The following is a 22324-nucleotide window of genomic DNA, read 5'->3' as shown; positions in this document are numbered from 1 at the left end:
AATTTAAATTACAAAGTGTGTTTTGTTCCTCGAGTTTGTAATACTGTGGCACATACTTTGGCTAAGTGAACTCTCCGTTCTGGAAATGCCTTGTATTTTGACTCGATTTTATCCCGAGATTATTAGGTATGATGTATCCAATGATTCTTCTTCTTGTAATACAAGGTCTTAGGGTACTCTTTTTTTCTTATAGGTCTTAGAAGGAGTTTTTAATGACGCTTGTTTTATTTTTAAAAAATTATATAAATTTTAAGGGCATGAAAACAAGAATTATCATAGGAAGAATAGTATAACCTCTATGCAAAATCAATATTATTTGCAAAATTCATAATAAGCACACGCCGGTTATGCTTGCCACTAAATCGAATCTTCATATAGGGGAATAAAGCATGTTAAGATAACATAGATAATCACACATGTTTTGTTCATATTATTATATGACTTAATATAAATTTAATTATGATTCGGTATAAAATGTTAATTAATCCTACCCCTATTTTAAATATTAACTCCCTCCAGATTATTTGAAACATAGTCAAACAAAACAATGTAAGAAATATTTTTTTAAAGCAAAGCCCAATAGAAAATAGAGTAAATTATTTTTTAAAATTAAATTTAACATTTTATCTCTTTTTATATTTATATTTATTTATCGTTAAATTAATTTTTTAATCTAATTAATAATTTTAGAATTTTATATTTATATATAAACATACTTATACATATGCAATTGAAATATATTTTATTAAAACTTAAAAATTAGACTAGTTTTATTTTTAAAAAATAGAAATTAAAAAGTTTATATATATTAATTTATTAAAAAATTTAATTAAAATTAGGATGAAGTTGATAAAATATATGAATAACGAACAGTAAATATATTATTATACAAATTCACTTAATTTTTTATCAATAATTTTATTAACAATCAATGATCAATAATTTCATTAAAATCAAATTAAATATTTGATGATGTAATTAATAATATTTTATTTTATGGTTAGAAATTTAACTCTATATTTAATGACTATAAAGGTAATTTACTCTATAACGTATTTGTAGCATAGGACATGTGGTATTTTAATAATAATAATTAGGACTGTAAATAAGATGAGATAGATTATGAGTTATTCAAGTTTGATTTGATCAAAATTTAATCAAAATTTGAATTGAATAGACTTGACTCAAGTATTTAATGAGTCAAAATGAACTACTTGATATATGATTCAAAAAGTTTACGGGCAACTCAAAAAATAATATTTAATTTTTTAATTTTTAAAATTATATTATTAATAATGTTAACATTTATATGTTATTTTTTCAAAATACAATATAAGATTTTTATGTATTTAATGTTCATGTTCAAATTTAAGTTCGAGCTTTAATCGAGTTAAATTTGAGAATGTTTCGAGATTAAGTTTTTTTGAAGCTCGAGAATGTTTCGAGATTAAGTTTTTTTGAAGCTCGAGTAATTTTTTTTTTTGAGTCGAACTTGAAAATTTTCAATTCGTGAACTTTCCAGACTAGTCGAATTTTAATTTTTGATTTCAAATTCAATTCAAATTTAATAACTTTAAGATCTGACCTGGTTCTTTTTTTTTTCTTTCATTAGCAGCCTTGGTACTGGTTGTAGTCAATATTTTCTTTTTATATCGCATATTTACTTTTTTGTTTCAATAACTCTGTCTTTATGACATGAAATTCTCTATTTTTATAACACGTTTTTTCTCTGCTTTCATAACACTTTTTTATTTTATTTTTCGATCGTTTATCGTTTATCGTTTATTTTCTCTCAATGTTGGATTTGAGATCGTCACGACTCATCAAGATGACACTCATTTGTTAACTTGTTGATCTTCCTTACTTTGGACCCTCGAATTGGATTTGAATATGCAACCTACGATCGTATATAATTATCTCGTGATGCTTGACTCTGATTTGTGTTTTGTCGGTAGTATTTCAGTAGTTTAAATTCTCTATTGTGGTTTGTTTGTCGTAACAGTCATATATGTTCGTATCTACCTGTTATTCAAGTTTTTCTAGATTGAGATTTTCATCTTTTCCTTGTATGGTCCTGATAGGATCTTGAGTCTTAATAATTTTAAGAGAATATCTAAATTATGTATCTAATCTATAATTTTTATAGTAAATTTTAATGTAATTTTGAAAAAAATTATTTATTAATAAAATTAACTGCTTTTATTTAAAAATAAATAAATTAAATCGAATTCAAATCTACTCGTTTACATCCTTAAACTAAAATCATGAAGAGATTGGCTTGGGCAATTGGATTTTGTCTAAAATCCAAATTGGAGTATTTAATTATGACAAAAAAAATAGGCCCAAACTCTAACAACACTGCATACATATATATATATATACATACATATATATATATATGTATATGTATATATATATGTATATGTATATATATATATACATATATGTATGTATGTATGTATGATTACGCTGTTTTATTAAATTTAAAACATTGGAACAGTTTGAGTTTTTTTTCACACCAGAAATTTAATTAATAAAATTAGGTAGGAAATTGCATGAAAATATAAGCAAAGAAAGGTAGATAAAGAGAAGACAAAAGGATGATAATTCCCTCCCTCAATTTATTATCTTCTTTCTTCGTCTTCTACCCTATCTAAATTCTAAATTCAACAAAACCCAAAACTGCTGAGGAAAAAAATACCATTTCTTGCTCTCTTTCTTATTTTGGAGTTCTGGGTTTGAAAATAAAGGATTGATTTATCTCTGTTTTCAGTTAATGGAGAAGGAGGTAGGTTCAGCAGCAGCAGCTTTGGAAGGGTTTTCACCAGTCTCTACAACTAGGATTTCGTGGAATTCCAGGAAGAGATCTGGTAACCTTTAATTCACTCACCTTCTCTGTTTGTTTTGTGTGATTTCACGAAATTCCCTTTCTTCAACCTGTTTCCTCACAGATCTTTCATCTTTCTTTGAAAATTTTTAGTCTGAATTAGGGGAACCTGATTTATTTTCAGCTAAATTCATTTAAAACGATTAATTAATTGAATCTGGGACATTAGAAATCCCCAGTGTTTGCTTTTGTTTATGAGTGGTGATTACTTTGCTGCTACGTTAATTTACCTAGTCTTCTTAAATAGGTTATTTTGCTTGCACCATCATTTTGTCCTTCAATCAAAGCAACTCCAATTTCAGCTGTTAACTTCTTCAAAAAAAAATTGAGAAAAAAAATAACTTTTAAGATTTAATTTCATGTATTAGGCCAAAAACGGACTTTTTGTAAAGGTAATAATAAATATAATATAAAAGCTCCACACAAATTTGATCTTACTCCACATCAAAATCTTCATTCACTTTATTGAATTTTTTCAATATATATATGAGAAATTAAAAATAAACTTGCTAAAAATAATATTTGAAATTAAAATGATGTCACTGAATAACAAAACGTGGACTTTGAAGACATTTGTGTTTTTTTATTTTTGAGGTATTTTTTATTAGTATAAAAGGCCTCATTTTTTTTTTGGTTATGAGGGGCATAAAGAGAGTTCACATCATAGGGATGGAAGCCTCCGTTATTTCAAGCACATGCTCCATGTTATGAAAATAAAAATAAAATCTATATATCTGTTTAGAAATTTACGGAACGCGATTTTAAAAATTTTAAATTTTCATATAGTTAAATATTTTTTAGAATTTTTATTATTAATCTAAGTTTGCAGCTTTGAAATATGAAATCGCACTTTTTAAATTATTAATTTAATTTTTTAAATTTACACCTCTAACATAAAATCTTTTATATGTATATATATACTTTATTAGACACAAGCTATTACTGAATGTTCTACTTTATCTATATTTTCATATATTTAGAGAGTTTTTTAACCTGCTATTCTCATCATGGATGGATAAGGGATGGTGAGATGGTATGAAAGTTTCAAATTCTTATATAATTTAGATATTTTTTTGTATTTTTTATTGATAATATGTTTCCATCCCTTAAAATTTTATAAGTCGTCCCCTAGAATTTTATAAATTTATTCATCTAATATTAAATCTTGTGTATATCCCTGATTGTCGTGCTCATTTTATGAATATATGAAGACTTAGATGTGAGCACATATCCTTGAAGGAAAAACGAAGAAAGAAGATTAAGATCAACGTAGCGTGAGACAAACTGTTGTTAGCTTCTTCACTCTGTCTTCACAAATCACAATCAGTGAATGTCTGCTTTAGAACAAGTGAACTTAAAGAAGCTTGGAACTTAACTGCAAAATGATGTTTTAATGAGTTCATGTTTAGTTTAGAAATGCATCTAAAAATCAGTTGGAACTAGAATGTTTTAACTTCTCTCCGACAGCTAGCGGGAGGAATTTAGACAAGGTAACACAAGAGACTGCTAATGTGACACCCACCAAACAGGAAGAACACACTCTTGATCAAGACAATGTACCGGATCCCGCGACGGCTTCCGAACTTTCTGAGCGCCGGAAGTCTCTGTTTGAACCCCTGGAACCTATAAAAAACGTCAATGGCCGGCGACCATTGGTTGAATCTTTGCTTCCCCCACCCGACTTCGATGCTGCAAGCTATCCAAAGGGCTGGCTGATCGGAAAGAAGAGGAAGCTGGTAAATGTTGATGTTGTCGAGAGCATGCGAAGGATTGCAGTCCAGGAAATGAACAGAAAGGTAAGGATTATTCATAGGTTTATACGATAATTACTATGCAAACATAGTCACTTACAGTCACAATTTAAGGGACAGCAAAGTTGATGGGTTAAATTTTGAAAGATCTTTGGCTCATCTCTCGTATCAATATCTATTTTTAATAGTCTGAAGTGATAATAAGATAATGTTTGTTCAGAATTTTTCTTATCCTATGACAATGCATATACCCGACGTAGCTGCACGAACCAAGTCCTCTAAAAAAACAACATTCTCTTCTACTACTTGGAAAAAAAGTCTATATGGCATCTTGATTTATAGTCTGTAACTGATGTGATAGGAAAGATCTGTTGGATTATTACTAGAGACGATAGGAAATAACTGGAAATGGTTGAAACTTGTGGTAGTTGTTCATAATTTTTCTTAGTCTATTGCAATACACACTGTATATGCAACTGCACGAACTTGAGTCCTCTAACGAGAACAACATTCACTTCTACTAATTAGACCACTCAATGGGTTAGATTCAAGTATTTCAAAGGAAAAAAAAAAAGAGAGTCCGTATGGCACCTTGATTTATAGTCTGCAGCTGATATAGTAGGAAAGGTCTATGGGATCATTACCAGAGACGATACGAAATAACCAGAAATGGTTGAAATTTGCAGGATAGGGAAATAGATGGGTTGAACGAGCAGTTGGAAGAAGATGCTCGGTGCTTAGAACATCTACAACTGCAGCTTCTACAAGAGAAAAGTAAAAGGTCCGAGGTCGAGAGAGAAAATGCAATGCTACAAGAACAGGTATCCATGCTGATGAACATGTTGCAGGAAGGAGAGGAAGGTCCGGATGATCATGATGAACCTTGAAGAAAAATTTCATGGGAGAATTGTAGTTCGTTTGTTGGTATAATTCTTTTGTTTGTAGGGCTTGTTTGCAAAATAGTAAGAAGAGCATGCAGGATACGGCATGCGATGTATACGGTGGCGACCTACCTAGGTAGAAATGATTAAGTTTGTTTGGCGTGTATTTTGTACGTTGAGTAGCTTTCTTATGCTTTCAAAGTTGTAAGCTAAGTTATTCTCAACTTAACTTGATGCCAAATTACATTTAATAAATTGTTCATCTGTTAGTAGCGAAGAATACAACTTTTTGGAGTTTCTCGATCATCAAGTAGCAAAAAGGACAAGTTTCTTCACCATCATCATGTTTACTTGAGGAGAGCTTGTTGCTTTAACATGGTATTTGTGGGAGATTAAGCTTCGAAATTAAATACTTTGAAAAAGGGATGGGATTGTAACTTTTTTTCAAACTCTCAAGTATATACGCCCTCACGTCATAGTTACATGTTTATATGTCAATGGTCGATTACAAAAGATACATGAATCCTGTCTATTGGTTATCAAAGTCTTAAGGTATACACATATGAGTTTCCTCTGATCGATAATAAAAGAAAGAATAAAATGAGATTTAGACTTGGCATACAATTCTATTAGATTTTGTGTTGCATAAGAACCTTCAAGTCTTTTGAGATTTACCAGAAATCATAATAATACGGATATCAAAGATAAGACCAGATAACCTAAACGATGTAGACGCTGTAGAAACCCATGTCAGAATAATAAATGATAAATTATTCATTTAGTATTTAAATTATCAATTTTCGTCTATTTTAGTACCTAAGCTTTTAACTTTTTTCAAAATTATACCTAAAGTTTAGTTTTTGTTTCATTTTAGTTTTCCGTTCAAAATGTAACGCTAAGTTTTGAAAAAAATTGAAAGTTTAGGTACTAAATCAGACCCAAACTGATAGTTTAGATACTAAACGCATTAAATTTTTAACAGTTGGGCATTAAAATGAAACCGTAACCCCTTAACCTGACCTAGAAGAAATAGGTCAAATATAGAGGGCCCATTGACTCATATCCAAAAATTAGCTCATTATTATGTAAAACATATTTAAAAATATCTCTCACAATTGTTATTTACAAAATGCACAACGTCTGAAAATAAATCATTTAATAAAGTATCAAATTAAATCAACATCTTATGTCCAAATTAAATAAAACGTCCAAAGTCCCAAAATAAATATAAACAATAAATACTACCCAAATAGAAAAATGACAAATAAAATCCAAATAGAAAATCTGGGTAAAAATTTCATACTATGTATAGTAATAAAATCTAAATATGACATAAATCTCAAAGTACCAATTCACCCTAACTCGAGGATCTGAAAGAGAAACTAGAATGGTGTAAGATATTAAGTTTAGTTAGTCTCTAAAGTTCAAACAGTCACAAAACATATCATAGTACAAATCAACCAATAATATTCATAAATCGAATTCAACAATGATAACATTGTTTTGAATGTTATGCAAATGATATGCACATATACATCTGTCACACCATTTGAAGAGTGAGTTCCTCATAACCACTCTAACTACAATCACAGGTTTGCCACAAAGGCAGAGGCAACATAATATGAAAGTGGCATTCACCTCGTCGAGTAAATGCATTGAACTTTCCCTATCAAAATCCAACCCAATATGACATACAAAACGACATACATATTTGATTTCTGATCCGATCCGAATATAAAATTTTACATAATCAAATATTCTTGAGCATATATTTTGATTCTGATAATTCAACATATTCACACACACATATATATATGTGTTGAGTTAATCGATCGATGGAATTGGCCAAGAGGGGTGTGAATTGGCAATAAAAATTTTGGTGGAAGCTTTTGTAGAAAATTGAAGAGATTTGCACAGCGATTTAGAGTGGTTCGACTTTCTCAACCAAAGTCTACGTCCACTACCTTAGCTATACACACTAAGGATTTTCCAACAAATTCACTAATTTGTTTTTTCTTTTGAGGCCAAAGAGATAACCTTACAACTCCCTCAAGAATATACCCCAATTCTTGAGAACACTCTTTCTCAAAGAGAAGATTACAAATTTGCAAACTTACAAGGAAATCCTCACAAGGTAGATTGTTTGCACATTTCTAGAACAAAGAAAAGAACACTCAAAAATGAATACAATTGAGTACAAGTAGTGTTCTTGAAAGCAAAATGAATATTGAATGAAAAATAGGCTTGAAATGCTCAAACTTGAGGTTTGATGCTTTCTCTTTGATTCTCTCTTGATTCTTGTTTCTTGTGTTTTCTTGTTTTTGATCAATGGATTCTAAGCTTGTTTAAATACACCTTCAAATGATTCTGAATGTTAGGGATGATTAGTGGAGTCAATAGAGCCGTTTAAGTGTGAAAACAATTAATTAAATCAGTTGGGAGTGTTAGTGCATCAATGCATACCCAAGATGCATCGGTGCATCAAGTGTAAAATTCAAATATTTTGACTGTTGGACCCTTAGTGCATCGGTGCACTAAGAGTGCATCGATGCATGAAATGCATTCGATGTTTCAATTTATTCTATGGTGCATTGATGCATGGATTGGTGCATCGGTGCATCACTCTGAAAATTTGATTTTAGGCTTGATTTTGGTTCAAAATACTTTGTGAAAAATGTTTCAAAAATATATTAAGTATAAAACACAATTTTACAGATTTAGTAAGGTTTGAATTTGATCTTGAAAAAATTTGGAGCAATTGATTTGATATTCAAATAATTGAGTCGAATATACTTATACAATCATTTGTAAAATCTTAAAATTCATTTAACTTAGTTTGTTATATCGAAACATCAAAATGTTTTCAACAATCTCCCCCTTTTTGATATAACAAAACATGTGTGTAATTTTAAGATTTTCTTTGAAAATAAATTTTGAAAAATAAAATTAAGTTTGAAATTACTCCCCCTTACTTTAACACTTCTCCACTTTAAAACATTTTAACACTTTAACATTTCTCCCCCTTTTTGTTAAATCAAAAAGACTTAAAAAAATCGATTTAAACAAGGTTTTGAAAAAACATAGCCAATTGATTAAATATATATATATATAGCTTCAGCTGCTAAGATCAAAGATCAAAAGAGAGATTAGCCATTAGTTTCATAATCAATATTCATAATCAAATGTGAAATTGCATAATTGGTCATATATGTCTAATGATGCAAAAATAAGAAAATTCAACCAAACTAAATATATATATATATTAAGTTCAAAAATCCATAAAGCAATAAATAAGTTCAAACATCCAACAACCATCAAATTTAAACATCCAGAAACATCAAAATCAATCCAAGTTTGAAAATCCAAGAAAACATAACAAGGAAATAAATTCACTCCATCGGAGGATCGAGAGGAGGAGGATAATGAGCTTGAACTTCAAGAGTGAGAGCGTCCATACATTCACGCATCTCCCGCTGAAACTCAGTAATCTGAGACTTCATGGAGGCAAACCTCAGATCAAACGACTCTAAGAAAGATCGAAAATAGGGTGGCGTTTGATCTTCTTATCGTGCTGGTTCTGGTGCAGGCTCATCGTCTGGTACATGATCGTCGATATCTTGCATACGTTGTTGAAACTTGGGATCATCGTTAGCAGTCGGTGCCGGAGGAGGAGGAGCACGAGAAGAGCTAGGAGCAGCTTGTGAAGAACTAGCTCCCAGAGTTTGCTTATCGGGTTAAAATACCCAAAGACTGGTTTCCTCGTCTTGTTTCCAATCCACTTTCTTCAATGAGGTGAGATTGATTTGATTTTGGAAAGGGATATGATTGTCGAGAGAGACGTTTAGACCGATTTTGATAAAAAGGTTACTAAGAAGACATCCATAAATCAATGTTTCGACATGTTTTGAAGGAATAATGTTTATGATGTCCACTAGTTGACTAAATATAATGTGGGGAAGATTTATTATAATCTTATTCTTAATACAGTGCATGCACCATAAATCCCTAGTACGAAGAGTGGAGTACCTACCTCTGGATTGTCTAAACCACCAAGAGATCATCAAATGAAGAAAACAATCGTGCTGAGATCGTAGAGTACTAACACTAGAGTTTGGAACATAGGGATATTCCAAATTTTCATTCTCATTATATAACCCATCATCATCTAACCCAAAACGGAAAGCTATAGTCTCGGGGTCAATATTAATATATTGGCCTAAAAGATAGGATCTAATGACTATAGTCCTACATTAAGTTTGGTTTTGAATGCATATCGCATTGGAGTAGAAGATGCACACTAACTGTTGATAAACGATAGGTTTGAGGTGAAACAATTTATCAAACTTCCATGTTTTAAGAATCGGAAGGTATTCGAAGTCAATATCAATCATGGCTGGAAGAGAAGGAATACGCTATTCCCGGATTCTATAGGATTGGAAAGAATTTCTGTACCTAGAGTACAATTCGTCTCTACGATGTTCAGGCATATTAAAACAAGATCCTATAAGAGATGTAGGTGGAAGAGGAACGAGATTAAGAGGTTGGTTTGAACGAGAACGACTCGATGACGTTCTAGGGCGTTTGGGATTATACGTGGTTTAGGAATCAGAAAAAGGAATATAACCTGCAAATTGAAACACATGTATGCAATTTAATCAATCCCAAAACTCAATTGAGTCCTCAATAGTTCAAGGTTCTCTAAATCAAATCCTAATGGGCATAGTTTTGAAAAACTATTTAGAAAACAATGTTTGAAAATTTATAATATTTATAGTTTTTCATGAAAACAACATAATTAAATCAAAAACATCATATTTAAAAATTAAATTCATATTTCCGAATTTTTTTTTAATTTGAAAATTCAAAAATTTATTGAAATATTTTGAGTTTTTGATGAAATTAGTTGTGAAATCTAGTTTCTAATCATCAAACAATCAATGCTCGATATAATGTTCATCCTAGAACTAATCTAAAATAGTTCTAAAATCAAAATATGATAAAATAGAGGTTTTTAGAAAATTACCTTGAAAATTTCGGATTGATGAGAATGAGAAGTTGTTTTGCACGATTTAATGATAGAAGCAGTATATAGAGATGAAAAGCTTGAAGATTCTGACAGAATTTCGTTGATTTTGAGCAAGAGGAGAATTTTAGAGAGTGAGAGAGGTGTGTGGCTGAAGAGGGTATAGTTTTAGGGTTTGAGACAAATGAGAAAAATAAGCCTTTTAAACCTTAAAATCTGACAGATGCATCGATGCATGACCTTGTGCATCGATGCACATTCAAGGCGTGCATCGGTGCACCTTCATGGTGTATCGATGCACATTCAAGGATGCATCGATGCACTGTTAGGTGTATTGATGCATTAAGCACAAAAATGTCAAAAATCCGTTTTAAACACTCAAAATGCTAAATTAATTAGCTCTAGTGGTACTGGAAACTCATATATTGAAAATTAATCATGTTTAATCAATCAATTTTAATCCTTAAACTACATTTGAATATAAAATTAATTTTCACCAAAGAACATAAACTCCCCCTAACTAATAGCAAAGAATGCAATCAAACATTACTATTATAAGCATTTTTCATTTATTCTTAAAAGTGCTAAAATTATTTTAAACACTAAGTGAAGATAGGCCGGTTAAACCTAATTCTCTCCTAAGTGTCCAAAATCTTTCTTTGTCTAAAGGTTTTGTAAAGATATCCTCTAATTGATGCAAAGTATCAACAAATTCTAGAACTACATCTTCCTTAGCGACATGGTCTCTAATGAAGTGATGTCTTATTTCAATATGCTTAGTTCTTGAGTGTTGGATGGGATTTTTAGTGAGACAAATAGCACTAGTATTGTCACACTTGATAGGAATAGTACCTACTTCAATTCCATAATCAAAAAGTTGTTGTTTCATCCATAAAACTTGTGCACAACAACTACCGGCTGAAATATATTCCGCTTCAGTGGTAGATAATGCAACACAATTTTGTTTCTTTGAAAACCAAGAAATCAACATATTTTCAAGGAATTGGCAAGTACCGGAGGTGTTTTTCCTATCTAATTTGCATCCTCCATAATCCGCATCAGAGAAGGCATGCAAGCTAAAACTAGAGTCTCTAGGATACCAAAGTCCTAAATTAGGAGTGTCCTTAAGGTATCTAAAGATTCTCTTAACAGCTAGTAAATGTGATTCCTTAGGGCATGATTGAAATCTAGCACATAAGCAAACACTAAACATAATGTCCGATCTACTTGAAGTTAGATAAAGCAAAGAACCAATCATTGACCTATATAATTTAACATCCACACATTTACCTCCTTCATCTATGTCAAGCTTTGTTGATGAGCTCATTGGAGTGTCATGCGGTTTCCCATTTTCCAGTCCAAACTTCTTGAGCATATCTTTCACGTACTTAGCTTGATTGATGAAGATTCCATCTTTTCTTTGCTTGATTTGGAGTCCCAAGAAAAATGAGAGCTCCCCCATCATGCTCATCTCGAATTCACTTTGCATTAGCTTAGAAAATTCTTGGCAAAGAACATCATTAGTTGAACCAAATATTATATCATCAACATAAATTTGAACTACTAATAAATCTTTACCTTTATGCTTTAAAAACAATGTAGTGTCAACCTTCCCTTTTGAAAAACATTTTTCAATTAAAAAATTTGACAATCTTTCATATCAAGCTCTAGGAGCTTGTTTTAAGCCATAAAGCGCTTTTGTCAATTTAAGAACATGATTTGGAAATTTTAAATCTTCAAAACCAAGAGGTTGTTCCACATACACTTCTTCCTTTATAAAATCATTTAAAAATGCACTTTTAACATCCATTTGATATAAATTAAATTCATGAAAACATGCAAATGCTAATAACATTCTAATTGCTTTCATCCTAGCTACGGGAGCGTATGTTTCATCATAGTCTATGCCCTCTTCTTGAGTATACCCTTGAGCAACAAGTCTAGCCTTGTTTCTAACTATATTATCACTCTCATCAAACTTATTCCTAAATACCCATCTAGTACCTACAGTAGATTTATTACTAGGCATTTCAACTAATGTCCAAACTTTACTTCTCTCAAATTGATTTAACTCTTCTTGCATAGCCATAATCCAATGTTCATCTTTTAATGCTTCTTTAATATTCTTAGGATGTATGCATGAGATAAATGCAACATAATTACAAATATTTCTAATAGAAGATCGAGTTGTTATCTCTTTGGATGGATCACCTATAATTTTACCATCATTGACATAGTTGTATTCTCTTGGGTAAGATACTTCCCTTTCTTCAATGGTTGGATTCTCGAGAGGATCATGAGTTTCCTCATCTTTTGTTTCTTCCTTTGATGATGGTTCTCCAACGTCATGTCTAACGTCATTTATATTTATAACACCTACATCATCATTCAAACAAGAATCCTTTCTCAGAAGGAGATTATCATCGAAAATAACATGTATAGATTCTTCTACAACCAAAGTTCTTTTATTAAATACTCGATAAGCTTTAGAATTTAAGGAATAACCCAGAAAAATTCCTTCATCACTTTTAGCATCAAATTTGCCAAGATTATCTTTATCGTTGTTTAAAACAAAACATTTACATCCAAAAGGATGAAAATAACTAATGTTAGGCTTTTTAGTTTTAAAAAGTTCATATGGAGTTTTCTTTAAAATAGGCCTAATCATTACTTGATTAATAACATAACAAGCGGTATTTGTGGCTTTCGCCCAAAAATATTTTGGCAAATTGTTTTCACAAAGCATGGTTCTAGCCATTTCTTCTAAAGTTTGATTTTTCCTCTCAACAACTCCATTTTGTTGAGGGGTTCTAGGTGCTGAAAAATTATGGCTAATACCATTAGAATTACAAAACTCAGTAAATCCAAGATTTTCAAATTCAATTCCATGATCACTCCTAACACTAGTTATAGAGTAACCTTTTTCGTTTTGGATTACTTTTGAAAACATGATGAAATTTTCTAATGCTTCATCTTTAGCACTTAAGAATAGAACCCAATTATATCTAGAATAGTCATCTACCATGACAAATGCATATTGCTTTCTACCCAAGCTAGTAGTTTTAGATGGCCCAAAAAGATCTAAGTGGATCAATTGTAATACTCTACTAGTTGATACATCGTTAATGGATTTAAAAGAAACTCGCTTCTGTTTTCCTTTAGCACAAGCATCACAGATTTTATCATTATCAAATTTTAGTTTAGGCAACCCTCGAACTAAATCACCTTGAATTAGCCGTTGCAGAACGCTCATACTAGCATGTCCTAGTCTCCTATGCCATAACCAACTATCATGCTCATCCTTAGCAACTAGGCACAAGTTAATTATATCAATAAAATCTACATGCACTATGTATATGTCCCTATTTTATGACCAACAAGCATAACCAAAATAGATGCAATGTCAATCAATTTTGCAAACCTTTTTTAAAATAAGACATTGTATGTTTTATCAAATTTATTTTTCAAAAGATTATGCTTTAATCCATTCACATATAAAATGTTATGCAATGTTGATTATCGAAATTAAGTGCATATGCATAAAGTTCTTGAAAATGTTATGAATTAAAAATTGATATCATTAAAAATTGAATTCTATGCATAAACATTAAAAAAATTTAAGGTCAAATTTTATTTTTGCAAAGCCAAAGTTCTTGAAAAATCGATATCAATTGTTAAAGAGATATAAATTACATTTTAAAAACAATTTTGACAAAAAATTAATATGATTAACTAGAGTTTATAAAACATTACCAAAATTTACTATGTTCATCATACAATAATATACATGAGATAAAACACAATCATTTAGAATTATTCAACATTTAAAACCTCATGCATGCATAAACTAAATGAGCAACCAAATAAAATAAAAACATTAAGTTTAGAGGTTACCCATTCCATTTTCATGTGTGGCTAGAGCATCTTGAATATCATCATCTTCATTACCATTGCTCCCACACACCTACAAGAAACATTTAAGTAGATTTTGGTATCCAAATTACTTTGGATCATTGAACATTAGTTTCAATGCCTCTTGTTCCTTTTGGAACCCATACTTGTCTAATTTTAAATCGTTTTCCTTTTTTAAAGGACAAGTATGTTCCTTATGACCATGATAATGACAATGTGAACATATTGTCATTATTGAACTAGATGAATTATTTAAAATGATCTCTTTTTCTTTTGTTAAACATTCAAGCTTAACTTTCAAATCGAATTTTTCTTTTTCAATACTTTCAAATTTCATTTTTGAAAGCTCTAAATCATTCTTCAAGATTTCATTTTGATTTTCAAAATCCATTTTTGTATCTAGAAGAAGTTTGTTTAATTTGAAAATTTCTTTTTCAAAGTTTTCAGATTTTATTTTTGAAAGCTCCAACTCATTTCTCAACATTTCATTTTGATATTCCAAGTCTGTTTTAGCTTTCAAAAGAATATCATTTTTAGCAATAAATTTAGAAATCAAATTTTTATATTTGGAGTTCATGGTCTCAAACTCCGAAAATAATTCATCATAAGCATCTTGTAACTCATTAAAAGATTTTGAATTTAATCTATTTGAGTTAGAAGATACATTTGGCTCTGTGAGAGCTAATAGAGACATCACATTTATTGGTTCTTCTTCTTCCTTGTCTCTATAGATCTCCTCAAACTTTTCCCACATCTCATTGGCATTTGAACAAGAAGAAACTCCTTTATATACATTAGGATCAATTGCACAACACAACATGTGCATAGACTTTGTATTTTGTTGAGCATTCTTCCGTTCTTGATTACTCAACTTCTTTGCCTTCTTCGTAGGAGAGGAATATCCTTTCTCGATTATCATCCAAGCTTCCATATCATGTTCTTGGATAAATATCATCATGAACCTCTTCCAACGATGATAATTTGTTCCATTAAAGTAAGGAGTCACGCCATTTGGTCTGGATTCTTCCATGGAGAATGAACCGGAAGTGGACGTCATCTTTATCGATTTAGCTCTTCCCGAATCGACTCAAGAGGTGGTTAAACCTTCAAATGAGTGAGGCTCTGATACCAATTGTTGAGTTAATCGATCGATGGAATTGGCCAAGAGGGGGGTGAATTGGCAATAAAAATTTTGGTGGAAGCTTTTGTAGAAAATTGAAGAGATTTGCACAGCGATTTAGAGTGGTTCGACTTTCTCAACCAAAGTCTACGTCCACTATCTTAGCTATTCACACTAAGGATTTTCCAACAAATTCACTAATTTTTTCTTTATTTTGAGGCCAAAGAGATAACCTTACAACTTCCTTAAGAATATACCCCAATTATTGAGAACACTCTTTCTCAAAGAGAAGATTACAAATTTGTAAACTTACAAGGAAATCCTCAAAAGGTAGATTGTTTGCACAATTCTAGAACAAAGAAAAGAACACTAAAAATGAATACAATTGAGTACAAGTAGTGTTCTTGAAAGCAAAATGAATATTGAATGAAAAACAGGCTTGAAATGCTCAAACTTGAGGTTTGATGCTTTTTCTTTGATTCTCTCTTGATTCTTGTTTCTTGTGTTTTCTTGTTTTTGATCAATGGATTCTAAGTTTGTTTAAATACACCTTCAAATGATTCTGAACGTTGGGGATGATTAGTAGATTCAATAGAGCCATTTAAGTGTGAAAATAATTAATTAAATCAGTTGGGAGCGTCAGTGCATCGATGCATACCCAAGGTGCATCGGTTCATCAAGTGTAAAATTCAAATATTTTGACTGTTGGACCCTTAGTGCATCGGTGCACTAAGAGTGCAGCGATGCATGAAATGCATTCGATGTTTCAATTTATTCTATGGTGCATTGATGCATGGATTGGTGCATCGGTACATCACTCTGAAAAATTGATTTTAGGCTTGATTTTGGTTCAAAATACTTTGTGAAAATTGTTTCAAAAATATATTAAGTATAAAACACAATTTTACACATTTAGTAAGGTTTGAATTTGATCTTGAAAAGACTTGGAGTAATTGATTTGATATTCGAATAATTGAGTCGAATATACTTATAAAATCATTTGTAAAATCTTAAAATTCATTTAACTTAATTTGTTATATCGAAACATCAAAATGTTTTCAACAATATGCACAACATATATTTCGATTCCGACAGTTCAACATACATGACATGGCATTTTTCCAAATTACATTTAACACAATCATTTTTCATAATTAGACACACTTTCAATTAAATACCAATATACCAAACAAGAAAACAACCAATCAATACAAGTATAGCACTGAATTGAGACACGCCTCAATAAATAGCTAACGATGATAATAATGTTTTCCATGTTCTGTTCGAATAGTGAATTGACCCGAATCAATTCCAACAAATAAACTTAATAACTGAATTAAAATTCTAATAAAGTCATTGAAAAATAAACTTAATAACTGAACCAGTCTAGTATTCAAATGACCCCTTATGATGCCTTGTATTGAAGGAAGTGTATGACGCCTTTGTGTTGGTCAGAGCTTGATGAGAGAAAATTGATTGGTCCCGACCTAAACATAGAAGTTGAAGAGAATGTTTGGGTGATCCAAGTTCTTTTAAAGAAAGCTTTTGACCATCAAAGATCGTACACAAAATTAAAGCGTAAGGATATAGAGTTCGAGGTGGACGATAAGGTTTTCCTTAATGTGTTACCTTGGAAGAGAATGCTTAGGTTTGGGTGTAAGGAAAAACTAACTTTACGTTTCATTATTCCTCATGAGATCCTTGAGAAGGTTGAACTCGTAGCCTACCGACTAGTGTTATCGCCAGAGTTAAAACACATGCATAATGTCTTCAATGTTTCGATGCTTAGGAGGTTTCAATCAAACATGTCGCACATGATTCTGCTAGAGCACATCAAGGTAAGCCAAGAACTGAACTATGAGGAGGAACCAATAAGGATTTTTGGATTTAGAAGTAAAAGAGCTGAGGAACAAAAGAATACTATTAGTGAAGGTCTTGTGAAGGAACCATGGAACCGAGGAGGCAAATTGGGAGACTGAGGAAGATATGCAACTCCAGTATCCACGTCTTCTCTACTTAGGTAAATTTCAATGATGAAATTTCTCTTAGTAATGGAGAGTTGTAACGCCTCAAATTTTGGGTTAGTAGTTTCGGGCTAACCCGATATGGTTTAGGGTAAACCCAATAGTTTGTAGGAAGCCTTAGACCAAGTATGAGATAGATAGCTGTTGAATTGAGCCCAATTAGAATAAAAATGGTATTTTTAAATTTGGCACATGATGAGAATGACTAGGAAAGCAATTAAACCCTTAAGTATTTCAAAGGCTGGTTTTCTTTAATCGTGGAGTGAAGTCACATCAGAGGGGGAAAAAGGGTGACTTTCTCATATTTTCTCACATTTTGTCTCATTCCTTATTCAAACTTTCCTTTTTTCTTGTAACACCCTAATCCAATCTGACCCGAAGACCGAATGATTTTAGTGTCAGACGGGACCATCAAAGTGACTAACCCAAAAATTTTCTTTTAAATCAATTGTAAAACCTCATATAAAACCATCCATAATAATATAAAATGAAAACGTAATAATCAAAATTTAAAAATATAGGGGAGCTTCCAAAATACATTTATAATAATATAGTATTTTAAATAAAATAGAGTTATGACTGAATATAAAGGGTTCTATGAATAGTACATGTCCTCTAATATAAATCAAGACATACTCTGAAGCCTCGACTAATCTAGAATATCTGATGACGATAACGCTCCACAACGGTCTCTGAAGAGCATACACACTGAAACATATCCCGAATGTTGAGCTTACAAGCTCAGTGCAACACTAATAATTGTATGCATTCACTACATGACCATAATAGTGGCACATATAAGAACACATAAAGATGATGATATGAAATGTTGAGGTATGCATCATGGTGTGGCTGAGAGTTCTACATCTCGGGGCTCACACCCCTCTAACTTACCTAAGATACCCTAAGGTATCCGTGGTGAGATTTGGAGCTTCATAAAAAATATACATCCGACTAACTTACTCCGTCAACTTTTGGGGCATCTATGCTCAACTGGCAACTGAAGTGCCTTGGAACTAACTGAGATATATCCGAAAATTGTTACAATGAGACGATCGTTATCTGATAAAGTAACTTGTGTGTCTTGACTGTTTCCTGAGTATAAAACAAGGATAATTTTATGATATCATAGTTGTTATTATTTCTAACTGTTCTACATATATTATTGTTCTCAATAATAGTTTTATTTGGTGGCATTTTGGTATTATTGAGCTTATCTAGTCTAACCCCTTAACCATTTGGATTCTTTATCCAGAACAGAACGTTGGTATCGATACTGAGTTGTTCGGTATCGATACTAACACTTGAGTATAAATACCCACCCTTTGATATCGATAATGAAATAACTATTATAAGTTGATAATGAAGGGTATTATCGATACTCTTAGATCGGGTATCGATACTTTGCCCTTAGTATCGATACTCTCATAAGTATCAATACCAAAATTGGCTACTGAAATTTACAAAGTGTACTCGGTATCGATACTCCTCCTATGAGTATCAATACCCAACCATCGGTATTGATGCTCGATGAATGTGTATCGATATTCCTATCCCAAAACTTTCTTATTTTAAACCATCTAACGAACAATATCGATGCTTTTCTTTCAATACCGATACTCAAACCCATAAATGTCTTGTTTGGGCACGAAAATGACTCTTCATTTCACCCAAAAGCCCTACTAAGATTTCCAAACGTTATTAAAGTTTTATGTATATTAAGAGATGTCATTAAAGGTCTATAAACATGATGAAAAACACCAAATACTGAAATCTACCATGAATGTGTTTTTACGCCTCATATCTCATGCAAGATACCAAACATACCTAGTGATCTAGATGTGGTAGAGTAGAGTTACAAGTGTGTTACCTGGACTACTAAGTTACTAGAAATGCTCAAAGCTCAAACAAGAGTCAACTTTTCTTTTTGTTTGTTCTTGGAGCTTTCTCCCACTTCTCTTACTAGACAAAGATAAACCATAAGAATTACTAATTAGTTTGGGAGTTTAGAAAAGAGTTTAAAATATTCCTAGAGGCTTAAATCTTTTAGAAACAAGCTTATTACACTTAGGTTTCTAAACCCCCACTATAACCTATATTTGGTTACCATGACCAAAACTTTTCATTGAGAGCTTGAATGAAAGCTTAGAATGAGGAGATTAAAGCTCTTACTAGAGGATTTTTTGGACAAGGCTTGGAATGATATAAATTTTCCACATTTTACTTGACACACCAAGGAAGGTAAAGAGGGTTTGAAATAAGAGAATAATAAGAAGACAAAAGGGTGGAGAAAATGAGATATAAGGGGGAAAGTTTTCAAACATAAGATCATCAAACATTAATTAAAATTCAGCCTTTAAATAAAAATGGTACAATTGCTGTTTTTGTTCTCTTAATTTTATTCACGATATAAAAATACTTTTTTTTATCATTCCTTGGGCCTAACCCAAAGATCATTTGGACCAAGCTTCTCTACAAGGCTAATGGGTTTATTCCAAAGCACTCTCGGTTTAACTCAAAACTACTAACATGGGATTTAGGGTTTTATATTTCTTCTTGGTGATTTGAATTTGTTGGTGTCTATTCTTAGTTTGAAATTCTAGAGGTAAGTTTGGAAATCTTCATCCTCTAAGCTTCATTTTGAGCCTCCAACCTTATAGTTTGGTCATAGTTAGGTTTAAGAAGGGTTTTGTGTTTTAGAGCTTGTGGGTGGCTCTAAATCATTCTAAACCTTAAAAATCATTTTTTTAATTTCTTAATTCTCTAGATGAGTTGATAATTCATTCAATTGATTTGTTCTAGTGAGAGAAGTAGGAGAAAGCTCAAAAGTGAAGGGAAAAGAGAAAGAGGTCATTGGGTGAGCTTGAGGTTGTTTCTCCAACTCCTAGGTGTAAGGTAACACATTTCTAACCATCCTCTACTGCTTATGGATTAGTATGTGTAGTGTTGATGCTTGTATGTGTGTATGAGGCATTTGGGGTGCGTTTGGGTTCATAGCATGAAAATAGAAAATATGTGTTGTTCATGCATAATATAATAACTTTTTATGACCCTTTAACACTACATAAGCCTTAAACACCATTTGAGGGTCTTGGGAATACCTTAAGAGAGATTTGGAGAGTTGTATACGAAATAAACATAGTCTTCTAGGTAATGTGTATCAATACTATATGAACAGTATCGATACTGATTGTTAAAAATATGTAAAATTTGAGTGTTTTGTGTAGAAGTATCGATACTTGTTCTTGAGGTATCGATATTGTTCAAGGAGTATCGATACTCTAGGTTTAGTTCAGATTTCAGTGAGTTGTTTTGGTATCAGTACCTAAGTAATTACTAATACCCTAGGGAAGGGTATCGATACTTTAGGTGGGGAATCAATACTCATAATTTTTCAAACGTCAAATAGGATTTTGGTATCGATACTCGGGTAGTATCGGTACCACTAAAGAGGAGTATATATACCCTAGGTAGGGGTATCGATACTGAGGGTTATGCCAAATTATAGTAGGTTATTTTTTTATATTTATCGGGGAAGTATATATACCATAAGAAATGAAGTATCGATATCCAAGGCTGAGTATTAGTACCATAGTGGAATTTTGGCCTATGAACCTTGCTTGCGTTAGAAAGCTTAAAATGGATCTTGGTTAAGATGAGACTTTTCTATAAACTTACAAGTGATAACTATAATAATTGTGTGATAACATAAGATCATTATGAAGTAAGATTCCATAAGATTTATGCCTTGTTTAATGCTCGGGAAACATCAAGGACACCCGAGTTACTTGTGTGTGATGATGGTCCAGTTGAGTATGAGATTTATCCGAATTTATTCAATATAGTGCTATGGCAATCAAACGTTATTTAGACATCGTGCTGATGCTAGGTGACCCAGACACGTCCTGAGTACTCGAAGGGAGTAGACTAGCTATGCAATGTGCCAACGCTTTGTGACCCGGACCTATCCTATGGTATTGTAAAAGGCTGATGCTATGTGACTCAGATCTTACCCGATGTACCTTTAGTAAGAAAAAAGGGGGTGTGACTTCTGTGATGCTAAGGTGACCATGAACTACACCATGATGCTTACTTTATCGTGTTTGTTGAATGTATTCCAATGTTCATAACCATACTTGTAACATGTTTATATGTTGAATGCATGTAGTATAGTAGGGTTATTTGTGTGGCACTGAGCTTGTGAGTTCAGCACATGAAATGTGTTTCATTGCACAGGTTCTTAGGTGTCAATTCGAGGAGCTCTTCGTCGGATTGCAGGATTTCCAGACTCGATCCTTTATCAGAGTATGTCTCGAATATTATAGTAGGCATGTATTGTCATAAACACTTATGTAATATCGAGTCGTAAACTCTATTTTTTAAAACTTATGTATTTTGAAGACTATTGTTAGGAGCTCGCTCATATTTTGTAAACATATATACTTGGTATTTTATCATGTTTTAAAAGTACGGATGTGTTGAATGATTTAAAAAAAGAAAAAAAATTGTTTGCCACTTAGGTGGTTATGTATAATATTCTAATCCATCGAATTTGAGGTCGAATCAGATTAGTGTGTTACAAAAACTAAACGTTATATATAATTTTGAGAAAAAAATAAAAGTTTAGATACTAAAACAGACGGAAACTAATAGTTTAGACACTAAATACGTAGTTTACCCTAAAAAGTCCATTTCTTTTAACATTTAATCACCATTAACCATAATA

At 31.7% G+C, this 22324-nt stretch overlaps 1 protein-coding gene across 1 annotated transcript; it reads left to right on the top strand.

Annotated features, from left to right (window-relative positions):
• The first annotated feature begins 2648 nt into the window (after positions 1–2648).
• Positions 2649–5681, top strand: LOC120175827 (protein HEADING DATE REPRESSOR 1-like). Its single transcript, XM_039182384.1, has 3 exons — positions 2649–2870; positions 4355–4683; positions 5325–5681. The coding sequence occupies exons 1-3, from the start codon at positions 2777–2779 to the stop codon at positions 5523–5525; spliced, it is 624 nt and encodes a 207-aa protein (XP_039038315.1). The 5' UTR covers positions 2649–2776; the 3' UTR covers positions 5526–5681.
• The last annotated feature ends 16643 nt before the right edge of the window (positions 5682–22324 follow it).

This window comes from Hibiscus syriacus, unplaced genomic scaffold, assembly GCF_006381635.1.
Source record: "Hibiscus syriacus cultivar Baekdansim isolate YM2019G1 unplaced genomic scaffold, ASM638163v2 tig00112216_pilon, whole genome shotgun sequence".
Lineage (NCBI taxonomy): Eukaryota > Viridiplantae > Streptophyta > Magnoliopsida > Malvales > Malvaceae > Hibiscus > Hibiscus syriacus.
The sequence above is the reverse complement of the archived record's forward strand: the minus strand, read 5'-3'. Positions and strand labels throughout refer to the sequence as shown.